Consider the following 22,183-nt stretch of genomic DNA (forward strand, 5'->3'; position numbering starts at 1 on the left):
TTAGCTTGTTTACATGCTATGCAACGAGCACAAACTTTATGAACATCATGTCTCATTTTAGGCCAAAAAAAATGTTCAGAGAGCATATCATAAGTTTTAGAAACTCCATGGTGTGCCATTAAACCACCTCCATGAGCTTCCCTCATAAGTAGCTCACGTATGGAACAAGATGGTATGCAAAGTTTGCCTTTTCGGAACAAAAATCCATCTAACAACAAGTAATTATCCACAATGAGTCCTTTTTCACAAGATTCAACAAAAGGAGCAAAGAACATGTCATGTTGATACAAATCCTTTATGTGTTCAAAACCCAACAACCTAGCATTCAAAGTATTGAGGAGGACATACCTTCGTGATAAAGCATCTGCAACAATGTTCTCCTTACCTTGTTTATATCTTATGACATAAGGGAATGTTTCAATAAATTCTAACCACTTAGCATGTCGTCTGTTGAGTTTATTTTGTACTCTCAAATGCTTTAAACTTTCATGATCCGTATGAATAATGAACTCCTTAGGCCAAAGATAATGTTGCCAGGTTTGCAATGCACGAACCAAAGCATAAAGCTCTTTGTCATAAGTTGGATACCTCAAAGATGCACCAGTCAACTTCTCACTAAAGAACATTAAAGGTCTTTGATTTTGCATTAATACAGCACCTATCCCTACTCCACTAGCATCACATTCAATTTCAAAAGTAGACTCAAAATTAGGTAATGCAAGCAAAGGAGCAGAACTCAATTTTACTTTCAAAGTATTAAAAGCAAGTTCATATCAAAGAACCAAGTAGAAGTAAGGTTGTCGACATTGAGATCACGGTGTGCTCGTTGAAAATCGGTGTCGAAGATGCTGTGTCACCGTCAAACATTACAATCAAGGACAACAAACATTTATGTCAAACTCGGTTTATATTTTGGGTCTTTTTTGGACATAGAATTAAACCAACTCTTCTCTAGTGATCGCTCTGATGACCGACCAATGAAACCCCTAGAATTTTCAACTTTTTTGTTTTTGTTTGTGAAGTACTTACCCTTATCTTAAATGATTTATTATTGAATTCAATGTTCTCATTACTTTTTCAATAGGTCGTAATTGAAGGTTAGGTTGAAATATATGCACAAATCAAATACCAATCCAATTTCAAAATTTCAAAAAATGTGTTACATGCAGAATAAATGTTGTTTTCCCTTTCCATAAAGGGTAAACGCCAATGCAAGTAATGAAAACAACACTTGGGGGAAAGAAATACGTAAATTGATTGCATAAATACGTAACTAATTGCTTAAATACTTTTAGTATATACTTTACTCCCTTAAATTGGCATACATGGAATTGCCTTTATTAGGATTTGCTATTCAGTTCTTGATTATGAATGGAGAATATGATATGGTTTATGCCATTCAGGCTATAAAGGTACCAAACCATTGGTTGTCACTCCACACAGATGGGCGCTGCCCTTCCACGTTCCTCATTTCGTCTTCGTGCGTTTCAATTCCCTCCTTTTATTTTTTTCTAATCTTATTCATTTTCTTCTTTTGATTATTTAAGTTTTCTGAGTTTTTCCTTTTGATTATGGGTCATTATAAACCTATGATATGTTAATAGAGACAGTATTTCTTACTTGTATACTAATGAACTTCTCCTTAATTAATCAATGTTGGACTTGAACGATTCTCAAACAATCCTCTTCTCGAAGAAAATATTGAAGACACATTCTTTTCTAGAGTCCTCGAACAAATTACACATTGAATTTCCTCTTAAGCAGTCATATCTACTTGTTTGACATTATTATTACTACTCTTCTTACCTAGGGTAGAATTTTTTTTTTTTTTTTTTTTTTTTTTTTTTTTTTTTTTTTCCTTTTTCTTTCAGACAATGATTACACGAATAGTTGTTGCAGTCGGTTTAGTTGGATGGGTTTATCAAGCACTGAAACCGCCACCTCCAAAGATATGTGGATCACCAAATGGTCCTCCGCTGACTTCGCGTAGAGTCAAACTCAATGATGGAAGACATTTGGCCTACAGAGAATTCGGAGTTCCCAAGGAAAAGGCTCAATACAAGATCATTCTTTCTCATGGCTATAATGACTCCCGACATATGCACTTAGCTGCTTCTCAAGTACGACATTCTTCTTATTCTTCTTCAACTTTCATTCTTTTTTAAAAAAAAATGTATTGAATCATGTTGTGTTATAGGAACTTATGGAGGAGTTCAATGCATGCATAATATTATACGACCGAGCTGGTTATGGAGAGAGCGATCCTTATCCATCACGCTCGACAAAGATTGAAGCATTTGACATTGAAGAATTAGCCGATAAATTAAAACTCGGCAGCATTAATCGGATGTTCATTGGGAGTGTACTCGATTTGGAGCTGTCTAAAATACATTCCACGCAGGTATTTTAATTTCTTCTTTATAAAATGATAATGAATTATTGTTTTTGGGTGAGCTAATTGGTTATATAATTTACAAACTCTTACTAGCTTCCCTGATTGTTCCTTTCGTGAATTATTGATGGCCTTCCATTCCATCGACTTTAGCAAAACAGTCATTTTGGACGCTTCCTCTATTATTCCAGTTCACATTTGGAATTGCACATTACACACCTTCGATATACTATTGGTGGACCAAGGAGAAATGGTTCCCATCAATGTTGAGTGAAGACACGTTCACTGATTACGATTTAGAATTGTTAAAGAAGATAATGGACACTCCAATTAACGGTCCGGTAATTCTCATGATTTTGCTTTTGGTTTCAAAAGAAGCCGTTGTTCTTGCTAATATGAACCTAATTAGAAACTACGACTCTCCATAATGGAATGATATTTTCCACTTTGAGAATAAGCTCTCATGGCTTTGCTTTTGGTTGCCCCTAAACCCTCCTAAATAGTCACACCAATGGAGATGTTCCTTGTAAATTCATGATCAACCCCTTAATTAGCCGATGTGGGGCTCCTCTCCCATATGATCCTCAATAATCCTCCCCTCGAACAAAGTATACCATAAAGCCTCTCCTGAGCCCTATGGTGTCCTCGAACAACCTCCCCTTAATCGAGTGTCGAATCCTTCTTTGGAGCCCTCGAACAAAGTACATCATTTATTCGACGCATTAATCACTCTTGACTACACATCGAGGCTCAAAATGGTATGGCTAAGTTAAGGGCATGTCCTTGATACCATGTTACGAACCACGACTCTTCACAATGATATGATATTGTCCACTTTGAGCATAATCTCTCATGGCTTTGCTTTTGGTTTCCGTAACATGCCTCGTACCATTGGAGATGTATTCTTTACTTATAAACCCATGATCAACAACTTGATTAACCGACGTGGGACTCCTCTCCCAACAATCCTCAACACTAATGTCACTAGCCTTCTCCGCATCATTTACTAAAAACCACCCATAAAAGCCATTGTTAACGGCGGAAGGCGTATTTTGAAAGGCAGGGGAACATATGTTTAAGCTAGTTGGTTTGCCAAAGCTGTAATATTTGTATGTTCTGACAATTCTTTTGCAACCAATTCCAGGATGAAATAACACGACAAGGTGAATATGAATCTCTTCATCGAGATATTCTGGTTGCTTTTGGAAAGTGGGAGTTCGGCCCCATGGAAGTGACCAATCAATTCAATGAAGGGTGTGTTCATATATGACAAGGTAGTGCAGACCGTGTTCTTCCCAATGAATTTAATCATCATATAGTAGAGAAACTTCCATGGATTCAGTATCATGCGGTTCCTAATGCTGGCCGTTTATTAGTTCATGACCGTGAAAACTTTGAAGCCATAATAAGGTCACTTCTAAGTTGATAAGTTTATTTGTTTCGCTGTCATTTATCTTGTGGCAAAGAAGTGTAAAATGTACCCGATAAATTTTAATACTAAGGACCTACGTATCAAGAATGTATTTCTCTTTATATTCATTTCAAACTAGAGGAATAAACTTGGACGAACTTATAGGGAAGATGTTCTATTGGTCTGTGTAAATCCGTGTATATGGAGAGCTAAAATTTATAGGGAGATGAGAGAGTTTTATGTAGTTAATATAGGTTGACGGTACGGTTTTAGTTTATTAAAGAGTTGTTATTAATAATCTACCTATTTGTTTAATTGGTAACTTTACATACATAGTCATTTATCTTATTCGAAAGAATAGGGAGAGCAAATAAATCTTTTTAATACTCTAGTTCTATGGTAAGGATACTTGAAAATAATTGAAGGGTAAAAAATAATTCTTGTTAAGGATTGTGAATAGAAATTACAAAATCATTATAGAAGTAATCACTTTGTATAACCTTCAAAAGTGAGCTTAGAAATTTGTAAAAAGGAGCTAAAATCCACTCCAAAGTTCAACTCCTAGCTTAAACTTCTTCGTTATTATTGATTTTCTGGTTGAAAGACGTTCATAGTATAAATTTTCTTATGCAGACATCAGAGAGACGTTCATAGTATAAATTTTCTTATGCAGACATCAGAGAGCCTATTTATAGATCAAAAAAGAAATGGATGAGAATGGGTTATACATCTAAAAATGGGTTAAAAGAAAATAGGGAGGTGGTCGAATTTGGGTATAAGGGTGGTTCAATTGAACTAGTCACATCATCATCTTCAACCTCTCAAAAAATTGTAAAGGAAGATACAAAAAAATTGTAACAACCCATTTTTTCGAAACATTCAATCATGGACCATTACAATAACAAAAGGATTAGAAGATGGTGACAATTTCTCTTTTAAATAAAAAAATAAAACACATTAAAAGTAAATACATTAAAACAAAACAAGTTAAATATACATCTGCACACATACGACTTTAAATACAAAGTTATATAATGTAACAATGTAACAATAGTGAGTTCTCAAAAGCTATATACAAAAAAACTACAAGATTGGGTCGATGGGTCTCCTCCATAGTCGCACGTCATAATACAATCCTACCATGACCAACCATTATTGTCCACCTGAAAAATAAAATGTAACAATAGTGTGTTAGGATCGCACAACAATGCACACACTCAATCTAGATGAACACAAAGAACAGGATAGAGAAAATGCAAGGAGAACTCTGGCTAAAGAATTTATATTGATGACTTCAAGTATGTACAGTAAGAGAGAATACAGAAAGTGCATTTTTAGAGCTCTGCCCAAGGATATATATATGGTTTAGCTTACTGGCTTTACCAGATATAACCATCTACTATATATAACTATTTACCAGATATAGCTTTACCCGATATAGCTTTTTACTATACATAGCTATTTACTATTTATGACAATTTACTTTATATGTCATTTACCAAATATAGCTTTACTATGTATAACCGTTGACTCAGCTATAAATAAGCAGCAGGCTCCCTAACTTAACAATTCTCCCGAGACTGATTCAGTCAACCAAGAATTTCATTCTCAAACGATCATGAATATCTTCACTGCACCATACCAATTGAGATTTTCCACAACTTCAATATTCTAACATCAACACATTTTGTCAACATGTTTGTTGGATTCTTTGCACCCTCTATCTTCTCAAAACACATCATCATCTTCCACTAACTTGCAAGTTAAATGGTATCGCCTTCTGTGTTTTATCTTTAAATGATAGACCGGGTTCCTGACCAACTGTATGACACTCTGACTATCTCTATAAAGAATCTTTTCGTGCTGCTTCTTGCCCAATTCTTCCAGATAGTCAATCATCCATATCGTTTTCTTTCTAGCTTCAGCTATTGCCACATACCCAGTCTCAGTACAACGCATTTTTGAAGCCTAGACATCCCATCATCCATGGCTTGCTCCCACTTAGTTGTATTCTCTAACTGTAGGGCCTCCTCAAAGGGTTGTGATTCCCTTTCATCAGCAACAGATAGTGTAATGAAGGTACATACATATTTGGTACTCTGGTACTGGATGATCTTCTCAACACCAGTTCAGGTGTCACTTGCTCCACGGCTGATTCCACTGCAGTAGTCTTAGGAGTTTCATGAGTATCTGCTACAACATCACTAGGTGAGTTTTCTTGCAACTCAAGCTCAACTCCCACTTGCTTCGTGGTCTTGGAACCTTGTTCCACATCTGGTTCCTCAGCAATAGTCTCAAGAGTTTCATAAGTATCTGCTACAACATCACTAAGTGAGTTTTCCTGCAACTCAAGCTCAACTCCCACTTGCTTCGTTGTCTTGGAACTATGCTCCACATCTGGTTCCTCAGCAGTAGTCTCAGGAGTTTCATGAGTATCTGCTACAACATCACTAAGTTAGTTTTCCTGCAACTCAAGCTCAACTCCCACTTGCTTCGTCGAACCTTGCTCCACATCTGGTTCCATTTTCAACCGCACTTTCTTCAACTCTCTGGCAGTCCTTGTGAAGCTAACTCGTTTCTGCTTGCTGATAACGTAGTTCTCACAATGACCCACATCAACAGATTTCAAACCTTCTAAAACTCCTTTCCTAGCCAGCATCTTCATTTCTTTCACGCTCATATGAACAAATCTATTGTGCCATAGACTTGAATTTGAAGCACTCTCAGCAACAGCAGTCATGTTCATACACCCTGCAGTGGTGTATAAGGTTCCAGATTTTGAGCCACATGCTACCACCGTAGCACCCCTCATAATCTTCCACGAACTCTTCCCTAACTATGTTGCATAACCTGTACTGTCCAACTGACCAATAGAGATCAGGTTCTTCTTGAGACCAAGAATATATCTGACATCCTTTAATGTCCACTGATTTCCTGCTGGAGTTTTTATGCAGACATCTTCTTTTCCTTTAATCTCCAAATCATTGTTGTCAGCAAGATACACCTTCTCGAAATTTCCATACTTGAAAATTTGGAACAACTCTTTATTTGGAGACGAGTGAAAAGATGCACCTGAATCCAAAATCCAGGATTCAATCGAACTGTCCACGGTGTGGATTAGAGCATCCTCAATGTCTTCTGCTGAATTTATAGAATCATCATCTCCAGATTTGTGATTATGCTTCCTCTTTGGTCTTGTACAACCTATCCGAAAGTGACCTTTTTCTCCCCAATTCCAATACGTTACGTTTGGTCTATTTAGAGATTTTTCTCGGTTCTTTGATTTTGATCACCCTTTGTTTGGGCCCTTCGGTTTACTTCTTCCCCGTTGGTCAACACTAAGAGCACTACAAGATGAATTTCCAATTTCTTGTTTGCGAGTACTTTCACTCAGAACTACATCTCGAATTTCATCAAACTTCAGTTTATCAGATCCTCGAGAACTGCTGATTGCGGCAACAACAGTATCCCACGACTTAGGTAAAGATGACATCAAAATCAATGCTTTAATTTCATCTTCGAAATTAATTTCCACCGAACTCAATTGACTTACGATCATATTGAATTCATTTATATGATCCACAACAGATCGACCTTCAGATATCTGTAGATTGAACAATCTCCACATCAAATACACCTTGTTCATAGCCGACGGTTTTTCGTACATATTCGACAGCGCCTTCATCAGATCTAACGTTGTCTTCTCCTTGATGATGTTAAACGCCACATTTCTGGATAGCGTCAACCGGATCATCCCTAAGGCTTTTCGATCCTTGAGTTTTCACTGCTCCGTGGTCATGGTATCCTACATCACTCCCAACAGGGGTTCGTGAAGTTATTTCTGGTACAGATAATCTTCAATTTGCATCTTCCAGAAACGGAAATTGGATCCATCGAACTTCTCAATTCCAATCTTTGAACTTTCCATCTTCATAGATCGTGGTGACTTCCACCTAGCTCTAATACCGGTTGCTAGGATCGCACAGCAATGCACACACTCGATCTAGATGAACACAAAGAACAAGATAGAGAAAATGCAAGGAGAACTCTGGCTAAAGAATTTATATTGATGACTTCAAGTATGTACAGTAAGAGAGAATACAGAGAGTACATTTTCAAAGCTCTGCCCGAGGGGATATATATATATGATTTAGCTTACTATATTTAGTTTGATCAGATATAACCATCTACTATATATAACTATTTACCATATATAGCTTTACCAGCTTTTTACTATACATAACTATTTACTATTTATGACAATTTATCATTTACCAAATATATAAGCAGGCTCCATAACCTAACATAGTGAGTATTAAAAATACTTGGTAAACAACCCACTTGTAGGCTCACGTCGGACTTATACCATATAACATATACTTAAGCAATGTGCTCAACAATGATACTTAGCCAACAACGTATCTCTAGCATGTACAAGCATTTTTAGGCTAACACCCACCTAAACCCTTTACATTACTCCTCCTCTAGGGAGTGTTCTAACCCCTTGGGGTCCATAACTAGAGGCTTTAGAGTACTCTTAGCCATATGTTCTACATTTACCTAGATCCATCATCAATTTTGTAGGATCAATTTTGTGCTACTTGCGCTTTGAGGCAATGCAGCTCATGGAAACAACCTAGGGTAAATCTCTAGTATGGAGGAGCCTTTTACTTTTAAAACGGTCACCATATTCTATACATGTCTGCCTACTGGTTTATAACAAGAAAGCTATCCCTAGTAGTATCAGGCAAGAACTACCTATCCTTAAGAATACTAAACGACCTGTTACTTCGCCTCATCAGACTTGAATTGTAGACTACCTATTCCTTACTTCACCTCATCACACTTGAATTTTAGACTATCTATTCACAACTTCACCTCATCGGACTTGAATTGTAGACTACCTATTCACACCCATCTCTTAAGTTAGAACAGTATACTACCTGTCTTGGGAACACTAAGCTACCTGTTGCATTACCTTTTTAGGCTCGTGCATACCAAAACCCTATACACTCCTCAACTAGGGAGTGTTTTAACCCCCTTGAAGTTTATCTAGGTTTTTATCATGAAGTTGTGGGTGGCTCCAGAGTCGACAATAGTATTTTTTGTCGCTTTATGGTTAACCCAAGCCTTGACGTATATTCGACCACGTTCTACTGTCTCTTCTATCTCTCCCACTCTCTCCTAAAGAGCGAGGCATACTTCAAGACCCCAATGTGGGGTTACTTTTACGGTCTCATAATCAACTGCTTAATTAACTCCAAGCTGTGTTTGGAAGACATAAAGTGTTGTCTTTTGTGTGCATTGAGATTTAGTGGGTCTCCTTGCATATGAAGCAAGACGAGGGGCCTTGATTGTGACTATTTAGGCTATGAGGCCTTGATTCCCTCCTCTACCTTTAAGTGTATCACCTCCCTCACCTTTGGGGAAGTTGGGACAGTAATTTCTATTACTCACACTTTAGGAAGTCTGGTTCCATCTTTCGTCTTGGAATTGAGCATGGAATTGATCATCGCTAATGCCAAACAGTCAATTGGCAGCATAAGAGGTCATAGCATAAGAGGTCATGCAAACGTCCTTGGCCATTTGTACGTACTAATTGGCTTTTGCTCACTGCTTTAGCCCCTCAACAAAATTGAAAACCTTATCTTTCTCTAACGTGTCATAAATATCCAACAGAAGCCTAGAAAACTGCTTACCTTAGCTTCTGGTGTTTGGGACCTTGGTTCTCGACCCTCTAGCATTCAAATTGCTCTTAATTTTCTTGTGTAGGACCCTAAGTAGTCTATTTTTAGAAACCAAAAAGAAATTTATCAACCAATTCAGAAGGAGATAAAAAAAAAAAAACAAAGTAAAGAATAACAAGGTTGATCTAGTGTAGGGCTGAATTTGGTTGGTTTAGATGAGCCGACCACATCATCTTCTTCCTCTTGATAGAGGAAGAAGACGTGAAATCGGTGTCTCGTACCCTTGAGAACGAAGCTCTCTAGCCCTATATAGTGTTCCCAGAGAGAGAAGGTATTGAACACAATTCTTCATGGTAAGCACTAGCACTTTTTATTAAGACCAATTGAGAAGAGATTACAAGACACTTACAATACTACTGCACTGATTTGTATTTCTTGGGATGAAATTATAGATGGGCAATCTTTTTCCTAAAATATCTAGATCTTTCTGTTACAATACATAGGTATCTTTATTCTAAAATATCTAACTTATTTTATTAAAATAAATATAAAATGGGCTAATACAATGGTTGGATTTGACTCTATTGGACTAGTAATGACATTTTAACGTAATGAGTGAACTCATACCTTTTCATTGACCGACTGGGGCGTAAGCTATTAGCCATCAATGTTTATTGAAAACTCGTTTTATGATTAGTGCAAACCAACTAGAAGACCTTATTAGTTGGGCAATTCTAGACCATTTCAAGCCACAATTTCTTTACCAACTCTCTTCCCCTCCTTTCCCTCAAGCTAAAAAGCTAAAGGTTTGATCACCAATTGTAGTAGAAGTACCTAATTTTGAGGTCAAACTTTGCACCCACTTGGCCCATTTCTCTTTCAGCTCAACCTTGACCTCCTTAGGCTTTGACTCCTTCATAGATAATGTTCATTTCAGGCTCGAAGCTAATGATATTGTTAGTTAACAATGAAAATCTTTAATTCTATCCAGACAAATTTTTGTATAGGTGCATATTAAAATTTTGAGTTTTCTCCTCGATTGTTAATGCCTATTGTGATTGAGGAAATAGGATCTAGTCACTCTCCACCCTCGATTCCTTCACCAAAATATTGGACAATCTTGTTTAGAATGTATAAGAACTGGGGTAGGATCAAATGCGGCTCATGGAAACAACCTAGGGTAAATCTCAAGTATGGAGGAGCCTTTTACTTTTAAAATGGTCACCATATTCTACACGTCTCCCTACTAAGTTTTAACTAGAAAGCTATCCCTAGTAAGTATCGGGCAAGAACTGCCTTGAATTGCAGACTACCTATTCACACCCCTCTCTTAGGTTAGAAGTATATTACCTATCTTAGGAACACTAAGCTACTTGTTGCATTACCTTTTTAGACTCGTGTGTACCAAAACCCCATACATTCCTCGACTAGAGAGTGCTCTAACCCCCTCGAGGTTCTTCTAAGTTTCTATTATCAAGTTGTGGGTGGCTCCAAAGTTGACAATAGTATTTTGGTCGCTTTATGGTTAACCAAAGCCTTGACATACATACGGTCGTGTTCTACCGACTCTTCTATCCCTCCCACTCTCTCCTAAGGAGCGATACATACTTCAAGACCCCATCTGGAGTTGACATTGCTTTCGACTAGCAGTGTTTCAACTTTTGTCGTCTCATACTCAACTTCTTAATTAACTCCAAGTTGTGCTTGGAAGACCTAAAGTGTTGCCTTTTGTGTACATTGTGATTTGGCGCGTCTTCTTGCATATGAAGCAAGACGAGGGGCATTGATTATGACTATTTAGGCTATGTCGTCTCTACCATGGAGTTCTACCACTCTATTGCAGGGACTCGCATTTCCCTCCTTTGCCTCAAGTCTATCACATCCCTCACCTTTGAGGAAGTTGGTCAGTAATTTCTATTACCCAACTTTAGGAAGCTTGGTTTAATCTTTCATGTTGAGATTGATCATCGCGAATGTCAAACAGTCGTTTGGCACCAGAAGAGGTCATGGAAAGGTCCTTGACCATTTGTAAATAGAGATTAGCTTTCGCCCATGACGAATGTCAAACAGTCGTTTGGCACCAGAAGAGGTCATGGAAAGGTCCTTGACCATTTGTAAATAGAGATTAGCTTTCGCTCATGGCTTTAGCCCCTCAGCAAAACTAAAGACATTGTCTTTCTCTAATATGTCATAAATATCCAACACAAGCCTAGAAAATTGCTTCACATAGTCTCAGATATTCCCAATATGTCTTAGCTCTCTTAACTTTCTTCTTGCTATTATCTCAACATTCTTTGGGAAAAATTGTGAGTGGAGTTCTTGGTTTAAGCTTTTCCAAGTGCCCATGTTACATCCGAAAGCTTTAATATCTATATACTTGGATCTCCACTACAACATTGCAAATAAGTAAGGGAGGTCGAAAGGTACCATAGCAGAAAAGAGCTCCTAGGACGATCACAACAGAAGTATAAGAGAACAACGCCGAATTGAGCAAGAGCAACCTCCTTCACCTATAGATCCACAAGAATGGGAAATCTTTTTGGAGCAAGAGTAAGTTTGTTGGATTGATATGGCTCCCTAGAAAGGGTGAGTAGTGTTTAAAATAAAAAGTTATTTAAGTATGCTTAATTTTCTATATCATCGTACTTTCTAGGAACAATTAAAATCGACAATTAACACGGGTATAAAAACAATAATCCTATTCAAAATAGTAAGTAATTATGAAAGACTTAAAATATGGGTAAATTTTTCACAAAATAAAACAAACCAAATTTAAATCGTAATATACATTATACTTATATTATATCAAAATAAAATTTATACAAAGTATTTTAAAACACAACACAATTGTTAAAACACAAGTTAAGGGACGACACAAAAAGGGTTGAGGACGACAAGTGAGGTTTGTCTATGGCACCTGCTCTAGAGTCCGCTCTTGACCTTGACTAGTTTCTTATTTCCTCAAAAAAAAAAAAAAAAAAAAAAAAAAAGATAATAAGGAATGAGTACAAGACTCAGTAAGCAGCCTACTTGTAGTCTTTTAATCATGTCCTTGATATGCTAGGGTACCACACTTTTTTTTTTCTAGTTCTTGTTTTTGTTGTAAGTTTTTGTTATGTTTCTTAATTCGTTCTCCAAGACACTCCCCTTAGGACTTACGGTACTAGACATAAACTTGTCATTCTGTGCCTGAGGCTTCATGCATTCCAAATGACATAGTCTTAATACCTACGCTCAAGGCTTCATACGTTCCATGCAGCGTAGTCAAAGTCAGAAGCATGATGTACCATGGGAGGTTTTAGGAAGTTCTTGGTTCATGACTAGGGTAACTTACTCTCTTCTTGCTCCATCGTGGCCATAGGTTACTCCCCATGATAGACCATAAAGGTCACGTGATTGATGCATGCATGAACATGGCATAGACCATTAAGGTCGCGTGATCTGACATAGACCATATAGGTCACGTGATCGATGCATACATGAACATGGCATCCTGCAAATCATAACATGAAGTAGGGTATCTCATCTATGTGAGGAGAATGAGGCCAAACATGACATTCTATTAAGGAAACATAGTGCAGGGCATCCTACCTAGAAGAGGAAACAAGGCCTCCTTAGAAAGCTCCGCGTGGTGGGAAGTATGGGTCACAATTGGAGATGCTTAGAGTATTACCTAGAATTCTTGAATTTTCGTGTTTGAGGACTTTGGTTCCTCATCTTTGAGTGGTACCTAGCAATCTTCTTGTCTTGGTAGTTATAAAGCTTGTTTGGTAATGTTCTTGGTTCTTAATCTTGTAAGTTTCTAAAGTTCTTATTTTCTTGAAACGTAAGTTGTTATATACATTCATGATCATATGAACCCATCATAATAACTATTCTGAGGTATTCTAGAAGGTCATAAGTTCATAATGGACTCCTTAGAGGGTTCTAGAAGGGTCTTGAATCTTGACATGTTTCCTTTAGGTGTTTCTAAAGTTCTCTCTTGGTTCAGATTCCAAACTTTCTCCAACCATCTTGTAATCTTTAACTTATTCTCATGTCGTATAGAGTAGGCCTTAAAGAGAATAGTTGGTAATTTGGAGCATGTCTAGACCTTAAGCTAGGATATGACTTCTTGTTTCGTTTTCAGGAACTAAGCCTTAGGGATTGTCATATCATGCCTTTTGTTTTAGCCCTGAAAACTCTCCCAAAGTAACCCTTAATTTTCTCCCATGAGTGCATAGGTGCCATTATCATAATTGTAGCATCCTGCTCACAAATCGTGATGCAGGGCATCTCATTTAGGTGAGGAAAATAATAAGTCCATCATGGCAACCTGCCCATGCTACATATAGCAGGGTATCTCACCTAAAGAGGAATAGGGGTCTCGTAGTACACGTCGTGATGGGAGATGATGGTTACTCCGGACATGGATCCTAGCAGCTTGTTAAGCATACCATTTGCATTGACCTAGGTGTTTCCTTGTATTCTTGGGGATCCTAGGTTTATGCATAAAGTCTTGGGTCAAGTTTGGAACTTATAAGTTCTTCTTAGGAATAGCCGACGTGACCTTGTACACGTAGAATCTTATTAGCAGTCAAGGGTACTTGTGGAGAATCTCTTATTTCATGGATACCTCTTTAGTCATCCTAGATGGTAAAATCATATGGATCGTGATGTACGTTTTTCCCCATATCTTGGTTTTGCTACCTAACATTTCCCAATAACTCCCAAACTTCATTATCTTATACAACCTCCTGAGATAATGATTCATACAACATTTCATAACGTTGGGAGGTCATTTAGGACTTAACCCGTGGATAGTCTTCCTTAGGGGCATTGTGATCATTTTAAACCTAATTCTTAGTTTGGCTACTTAGCGTGCTCCAATGGCTTCTAAACTTCACCACATCATCAGACATCATTAATTAAGGTCTACTATGGAGTTTCATAACATTTGAAGGTCATCTAGGTCATGAACCATAGGTAGATATCCTTAGGGGCATTATGGTCATTTATCCCCGTTTCTTGGTTTACCCACTTATTCTTATTCAATAACCACTAAATTTCATATAACCTAATATGCTATAATATGCTTAGCATTAAAATTTCATAGGCATAAGGGCTAATTTAGTGGGTTATTTTAACATTCCTTAAATCCCGAGTAATTTGATCGGTTTAGGGCCTTAACTCACGGTTCTTTGGATTTTTCTTTCATATATCCTTGTGTCATACTTGGTTTAGGGTTCATATAAAAATTCAAGCGATTCCTACAAGTATTTCTTAAGAAAAGTCCAAGGTGGCTACTTACCTTATCGTCGACGTTTGGGACCTCCGTTCTTGAGCTTCCGGTATCCGAATTACCTTAAATTTCCTTCCACAGACTCCTTATGGTGTCTAGTTTCTGGAACCATAAAGTTGTTGGTGAAAACTGGTTTAAAAGGGGTTAAAATTAAGAAAAACGGAGGAAAGGTTAGATTTTGGGCTGACTTGGCCTGTTCAACTGAACCGGCCACATCATCATCTTCTTCCTCTGGACAAGAACAAGATAAGCGTGTCCTTTGCGCTGCCGTCTGAAAATGGCCCTCCACAGCTCTAATCGCTTCGTTTCTCCCCTCGATTTCTTCATGAAACTTAAAGATGGTATTACAAGGAAGAGCTTCAAATGGATTTCATACCTTTTTGTGAATCATAGCCTAAAATATTTGCTTCCAAAGTTCGTCCGAAATCATTTTTCTCGCCGGAGCTAAAATAGAGGATTTCTTATTGGGCAGCTGATTCTAGGGGTTTTCAAGGCCCGATTCCTTCATGTCACCTCTTCCATATCCTTTCCTCAAGCTATAGAAATTGATTTGTAGGAACGACTTTGAGCATGGGACCTTAATTTTTAAGGAAATCAATTTTGGACTTAAATTGGGGATAATTGACGAATTCCTATCTACGGTCTCTTTTCCTTCAAATTGAAAAATTTCTTAAGCTTCAGAGGGTCACGTTGAGTAACTTTGGTGAAGGAATTGAGAGCTGAACTTCATAGTAGTGAAAGAATTGAATCTATGCATAATCACGCCAGATACCATGTTCGAATTAAAACTAGTAATGTTCTAAATGTTACAAACAATTGGGCAATTTCATGTGTTGTCTGATGAGGATCCTCGTTTACACTTAAAATCATTTTTTGGTGTAAGTGACTCCTTTAGATTTCAAAGAATTGACAAGGAAGTGATAAGATTAAGTCTATTTCACTATTTATTAATGCAACAAAATCTTAGTTAAACATTGTGCCTTCTAGAACAATCAACTCGTGAAACACATTGGCTAAGAAATTGTTAATTGAAGTACTTCTCACTCACAAGAATGTCAAATTCATATCTGAAATAGTAGCATTCCAACAATTTGATGATGAGACATTGAGTGAGGAATGAGAAATGTTCAAATATCCTCATCCCGATACACCACATTCTACAATGAACTGAACAACGCAACCAAACAAGTTGTAGATGCGTTTGCAAATAGAGCCATCCTATCAAAAGCTTATAATGAGGCTTATGAAGCGTAGACTAATGTTCAGGTCACATTGAAAAGCTTGATAAAAGAATAAATGTCTAAACATTATGTAGTAATTCAAAAGTCAGCAAACATCTTTACGTACTTTGGAGGTGCAAGCAGGTCAGTTGGCATATGAATTAAGAACTAGACTTGCTAGCAAAGGCCAAAGAAGCTAGCAATAGACACTGCCAAGAAGAGAACAAAGAAGGTAAGGAACAAGATGAGGAAAGGTCTAATAAGGATCCTATAATAACAGAGAGAGAAAATTAAAAGGTGACCCATTGCCCTGACTACGTGCTTTTACCAAAATGGCCTTCCAAAAACAACTCTCACTCTTTCACTCTCTCTCTCTCTCTCTACAAACCCCTCGCTGACTTTTTAACTCATTTCATCCATTGCCATTTGCCATTTGCCATTTGCTTGCAACTCCCCATTTTTCTGTTCGTCAAATGTCACGCGGATGAGGAAGAAGGAGTGATTTTAGGGTGTGGCCTAAGCTACAAGGGCACTCTCCCCTCATTTTAAGGGACCACCCCCCACCCCCCACCCCCAGTTTCTGTTATGCTTCCAGCCCTCAAACCCTACCTACTCTCCCTCTATATTTGCGGGCTGCCCTTCGCTTTCCCCCCGTCCCCACCACTCACTCACGGTTAGACAGACTCATATAAGAAAGAGACAACACATAGAGACAACAAGCGGAAACCAACCTCTATTCTCCTTCTTCAACTTGCTGTACCCTGTATATATGTAGAGGAAAAAAAAACTAAATAACGGCTAATAACCTACACTAACTTCCCAGCAACAACGATTAATAACTTTCCTTGCTATTTATCCACAAATACTAAACCTGTAATACAAGATTAAATTAACTAATAAATCATCCCCTTAATCTTGTATTTAGATCTTCACATTCTTACCTTCTTCAAATCAATTCTTTCAGTAAACGTTCTAACCATATTCTTTGACAAGCAGCTGACGTCGCCACAATATACTCCGTTTCACAGGATGAAAGCTGCCGCCATTATCTCCGCCTTTCTTCTTCTCTGTCTTTCTTTCAATGGGCAACTGCTTTTCATCCACAGCTTTAATTACCTGTTCTACTTGTCCGGCCAATGGCTATTCCTTAATAGGTTTAATTACCTGTGCAACTTCAATTGCACTGCCAGAAACAATGGCCTCCTTCTCCTTTTCCGCTTTCGTTTGTCCGGCGACCTGTTTTTCAATAGCACCGCCATTGTTTCCGTCCTCCTTCTCCTTCTTCTCGCCGTCACGGGTGACCTCCTTCTCTTTTATCTTCTTTGCTTTCGCTACCTCCGTTGCCACATTCTGGACCTCCGCCAGAACGCCATCGCTCCTCTCCTCGGATTCAAACTTCACAGTGCCAACGATTTTCTCGCCATCGCTCTTCTTCACTTCTCGCTTCTCTGTTTTTTTCTCCGATTCAATCTTCACAGAGCCATCGATTTTCTCCTCATCGATCATCTTCTCTGTTTTTTTCACAAACGCAGCCTTCACATCTCCACGTTCTTTTATCTCTACAAGTGATCCATCTCCGAACTTCACCGTGCCGGTCACTGACTCGTTCAATTCCGAGAACCAACTTCGACAACCAGTCATGTGATGCTGGCTCCCGTATCTAGGAACCAAATGTTGTTTATCTTATCAATTTCTTCCGGGACAACCTTCTCTTCATAAAGAGCCATCTCCGTCAACTCTGGTGAACCGAGAGTTCGGACTTCACAAACTTGTGCTGTAAGTAAGGCTGGCTCATCCTCATCACTTTGCGTCTTAGCCAAGTGCGCCTAATTCTCCTTTTTCTTCGATCTACAGTGGGATGCATAATGATCCTCCCTTTTCTTCGATCTACAGTCGAATGCATAATGGCCAATCTTTTGGCAATTATAACACTTCACCTTCCGACATTCTGAGGCATAGTGGCCTAGGCCTTGACAATTGTAGCATCTTACCTTGTTCTTGTCAGCCTTCTTCTCTTGATGAAACGAGTTGTTTCCACGACCATGACCTCTCCCTCTCCAGCGACCACTGCGACCTCGCCCTCGACTATGGCCTCCATTGTCGCTACGTTTTTTCTCTTTCCATTCTCCTTGAGTCAATAAGACATGCTCAGCATTCTCTTTGTTGCCACCGATCCGTTCCTCATATGCTTTAAGATGGCTGATGACTTCCTCCATGGTCATCACCTTTAAATCGACAAATTGCTCTATTGCCGATGCGATATGAAGAAACTTAGGAGGTACTGAGCGGAGAAATTTTTTCACCAAGTATGCCTCTTCAAACTTGTCTCCAAAAGTATGTATTTTATTAACAACTTCTGTCAATCTTGCTACATAATCATCAATAGTCTCGGACTCCTTCATATTCATAATTTCAAACTCAATCTTCAGGGTTTGGATCTTTGCCTCCTTTACACGTTCAGCACCGACATGAATAGTTTTTAACGTCTGCCATGCTTCTTTTGCTGTCTCTTTCTCTGCTAACAAAAACAACATCTCCTCAGGGATTGCTTGATAGATAGCTGCTAAGGCCATTTGATCCTTCCTTTCATCAAGACTATCCAGAGACTCGGTTGATTCGATTGCGTCCCACACCCCTTGAGCACGCAAAAAGACCTTCATCTTCATAGCCCATGCTGAGTAGTTGGTTCTCGATAACGTCGGGTATTGGAGTGATACCAAACCTTCCTTTGTTGCAGACTTCAACGACATGATCTTTGGCATGTAACCACGCTCTGATACCAAATGTTAGACAGACTCATACAAGAAAGAGACAACACACAGAGACAACAAGCAGAAACCAACCTCTATTCTCCTTCTTCAACTTGTTGTACCCGGTATGTATGTAGAGCAAAAAAAAAAACTAAATAACGGCTAATAACCTACACTAACTTCCTAGCAACAACCGCTAATAATTTCCCTTGCTATTTATCCACAAATATTAAACCTGTAATACAAGATTAAATAAACTAACACTCACTCACCCTTCATCTTCTTCTTCTAACAACATAAAAAACATTCTCTTTTCTAGGCTTTCATGAAGTTCCCATTTCGCTCGTAGCGGAGCTGATGAGGTGAGTAATTTTCATTTTGTGTTTTACTGTGTATGGTAAAAAAATGAATGGCTTCTTCTTGAATGGAGTTGGGAAAACACCCAGTTTTTTACTTTTTACTGTTTCTTTTGTGGGGTTTTTTTTTTTTTTTTAATTTTTTATTTATTTGAATTCCAGAAAATGATATCCCGGTTGGGATGATCAAGGAAGGAGAACAAAAACAAAACCTCTAGATCCTATGATGCTTGCTTTTCTCACATAAAATAAAGTATAATAATAATAATATTTATTCATTCATAGAGTGAAAAATAAAATATAAATGGATGCCTACCACTATTTTGCTTGTGGTGGGACTATAACAAATGCCCAATTATATTAGTTTTGTCATCACAAACCGATAGAAATTTGAGGAGTTTAATATGGTAGTGTTAGTAAAAGAGGGATTGATTGAATGATTGATGAGATGATTGAATTATGAAGAGCAAGAATGCTCTGTATATATACAGGGAATACAAAAAGATATTTAGAAAATCTACCTAAATCTGCAGAAAATCTGGTAACAAACCCGTAAACAAATCAAATCAAATCAAATCAAATCAAATCAAATCAAAAGTAAATCTAACTCCGTGGAGATTTAATTAGATACTAACTAACAGCAATCTAAACAAATACGTGATCTTTAACACTTCTCCTTATTTAGATGCTGTGAACTCCAAGTTTTTTTTCTGAACACCCATCTTGCTTCAATTATCTTTCTGTTTAGAGGTCGATCAACCAACTCCCAGATTTTGTTTTTCTCGATCACCGAAAGCTCCTCCTCTGATAAGTGCATCATCAACCAAAGCATCTTGTTGTTCATCTTCGGACTCTTTTAGTCGTTCATCTTCAGACTCTTCTAACATGCTACCAAAGATTAAATTGTTTGGTGCATTAGAAATTTGATTCACCTTCGTTAATTCTTCCCAATTCCATTGCTCATTTCCAGCAAAATGAACATCTTGGCTCACAATAACACGACTAGTGTGTGGTTGAAAAATTCTGTAAGCTTTGGATATAGTACTATACCCAACAAATATGCCAACTTCTGCCTTTTTGTCAAGCTTATCACGCTTGACCTGTGGAATGTAAGTGAAGCAAAGACACCCAAATACTTTAAGGAACTTTAAAGAATGTTTGTAACTATACCAAAGTTCAAATGGTGTCAGATCCTTCACAGCTTTTGTTGAAATTTGATTTTGCAAGCACACAACAGTGTTTGCTGCTTTTCCCCAAAAACGTTTTGGAAGATCCTTCTCATGAAGCATGCATCTTGTCATCTTCATTATGAATCTATTCCTCCTTTCACTGACGTCATTCTGTTGAGGAGTATATGGTGCTGTCAATTGATGTTCAATTCCAGCCTCTTCACAAAACGTGTTAAAAAGTTTCTGAAGTGTACTTTTTGCCATTATCTGATCTTACCGTTTGAATCAAGCATGCACCTTCATTCTCAACTCTGGCTTTGAATTTCCAAAATACACCCGCAACTTCTGACTTTTGCTTCAGCAAGAATATCCAACACATTCTTGTTATATCATTAATAAAAGCAATGTAATAAAGATTACCATTTAATGATGGTGTTCGCTGAGGACCACAAAGATCAGTATGAACCAGTTGCAGTTTTTTCGAGCCTCTCCATGCCTGTTTAGGAAAGGGTTGCCTATGTTGCTTCCCAAAATTACAAGTACGGCAATGAGGCATGTTCTCATCAATGTCAGTGAGTTCTTCTACCAGCTTCTTTGATTGCATCTGAAGCAAACCTCGATGATGAAAGAGTCTAAGTCTTTTTTGCCAAATCTTAGTGGCACTAACTCTGGATATAAAGGCCGTTGGATTTAGAGCAAAGCTTTTTCCTTCCATTTTGACATTGAATAAGTCTTTGCCACTAGCATCTTTGATCAAGCACTGCTTATTCTCAAACAACACTTTATAGCCTTTATCAAGTAATTGACCAACGCTTAACAGATTTTGATCAATTTTAGGTACAAATAAAACATCTGGAATAAATTTTGTACCTTCATAGCTTGTTATAGCTAATGTGCCTTTTCCCTTGACTTCCAAGTGTTCACCATTGTCAATCCTCACTCTCTTGACTTTAGTGTCTCTTAATTCCTAAAAAAACTTCTTGTCATATGTCATGTGATTTGTGCACCCACTGTCAATCAACCAGCTCTCGCTTGATTCTTTGCTTGAGGAAGAAGTGACCATAAACAATTGATCTTCTTCTTCTTCTTCTTGATCAACTACTTGTGCATCTACTTCTTTCACCTGATCTTTGGCTTTGTAGATCACAGCTTCATGTCCAAGTTGATTGCATTTGGAGTAGAAGGCATCAGGTCTTCTCCAACACGTGTATGGTGGATGACCTTTCTTCTCACAATGGCGGCAAGGTGGATAGGATTTTTTGAAACCTCCTCCTTTTGTCTTCTGATAATTGGCAAATGAATCTCCATACTTCAATTGATTTTTGAAATTTTTGTTGTTTTTATACCTGCTGTTGTCTTGATGCTTAACAAGTAAGGCACCTTCAATCACCCCTTCTTGTCTCATAGACCTCCTTTGCTCTTGTGCTTGTAAAGCATTCAAGAACTCTGTAAGAGAAATCTTTGACAAGTTTTCGGTGTTCTCCAGAGTAGTAATGGTGGCTTCAAACTTCTCTGGAAAAGTGACTAGCAGCTTTTCAACGATCCTGGAATCATTTAATACAGAACCAAGCAATCTCACCTTGTTGACGATGCTGAGAAGTCTGTCAGAGTACTCTTTTACCGACTCTGACTCCTTCATCTTCTGCAACTCGAAATCCCTGATCAAATTCAGGACTTTCATTCCACGAATCCTCTCATCTCCTTCATATTCAGCCTTGAGATAATCCCAGATTTCCTTTGCTGTTTTGAGGGACATTATTCGCATGAAGATCATTTGAGATACAGCGGCAAATAGGCAAGCTTTTGCCTTTGATTTCCTTGTCTTCTTTTCCTTCTGTGCTTTGATTTGTGCTACAGTAGGATTTGCTGGAAGCGGAGGGACCTCGTAATCCTCTTCTATTGCTTCCCAAAGATCCA

The 22,183-nt window shown here is 38.0% G+C and overlaps 2 protein-coding genes and 1 pseudogene across 2 annotated transcripts; 1 reads left to right on the top strand and 2 right to left on the bottom strand.

The window, feature by feature from the left end:
- The first annotated feature begins 1,871 nt into the window (after positions 1-1,871).
- On the top strand, positions 1,872-3,818 carry LOC111783591 (uncharacterized; annotated as a pseudogene).
- Positions 3,819-17,817: 13,999 nt separating this feature from the next.
- On the bottom strand, positions 17,818-18,741 carry LOC147786454 (uncharacterized). The gene has a single exon (XM_087120463.1). The coding sequence runs from the start codon at positions 18,739-18,741 to the stop codon at positions 17,818-17,820; it is 924 nt and encodes a 307-aa protein (XP_086976589.1).
- Positions 18,742-21,233: 2,492 nt separating this feature from the next.
- On the bottom strand, positions 21,234-21,905 carry LOC147786455 (uncharacterized). Its single transcript, XM_087120464.1, has one exon. The coding sequence runs from the start codon at positions 21,903-21,905 to the stop codon at positions 21,234-21,236; it is 672 nt and encodes a 223-aa protein (XP_086976590.1).
- Positions 21,906-22,183: the final 278 nt, after the last annotated feature.

Source organism: Cucurbita pepo, chromosome 20 (assembly GCF_057944985.1).
Source record: "Cucurbita pepo subsp. pepo isolate OVF chromosome 20, ASM5794498v1, whole genome shotgun sequence".
Taxonomy (NCBI): domain Eukaryota; kingdom Viridiplantae; phylum Streptophyta; class Magnoliopsida; order Cucurbitales; family Cucurbitaceae; genus Cucurbita; species Cucurbita pepo.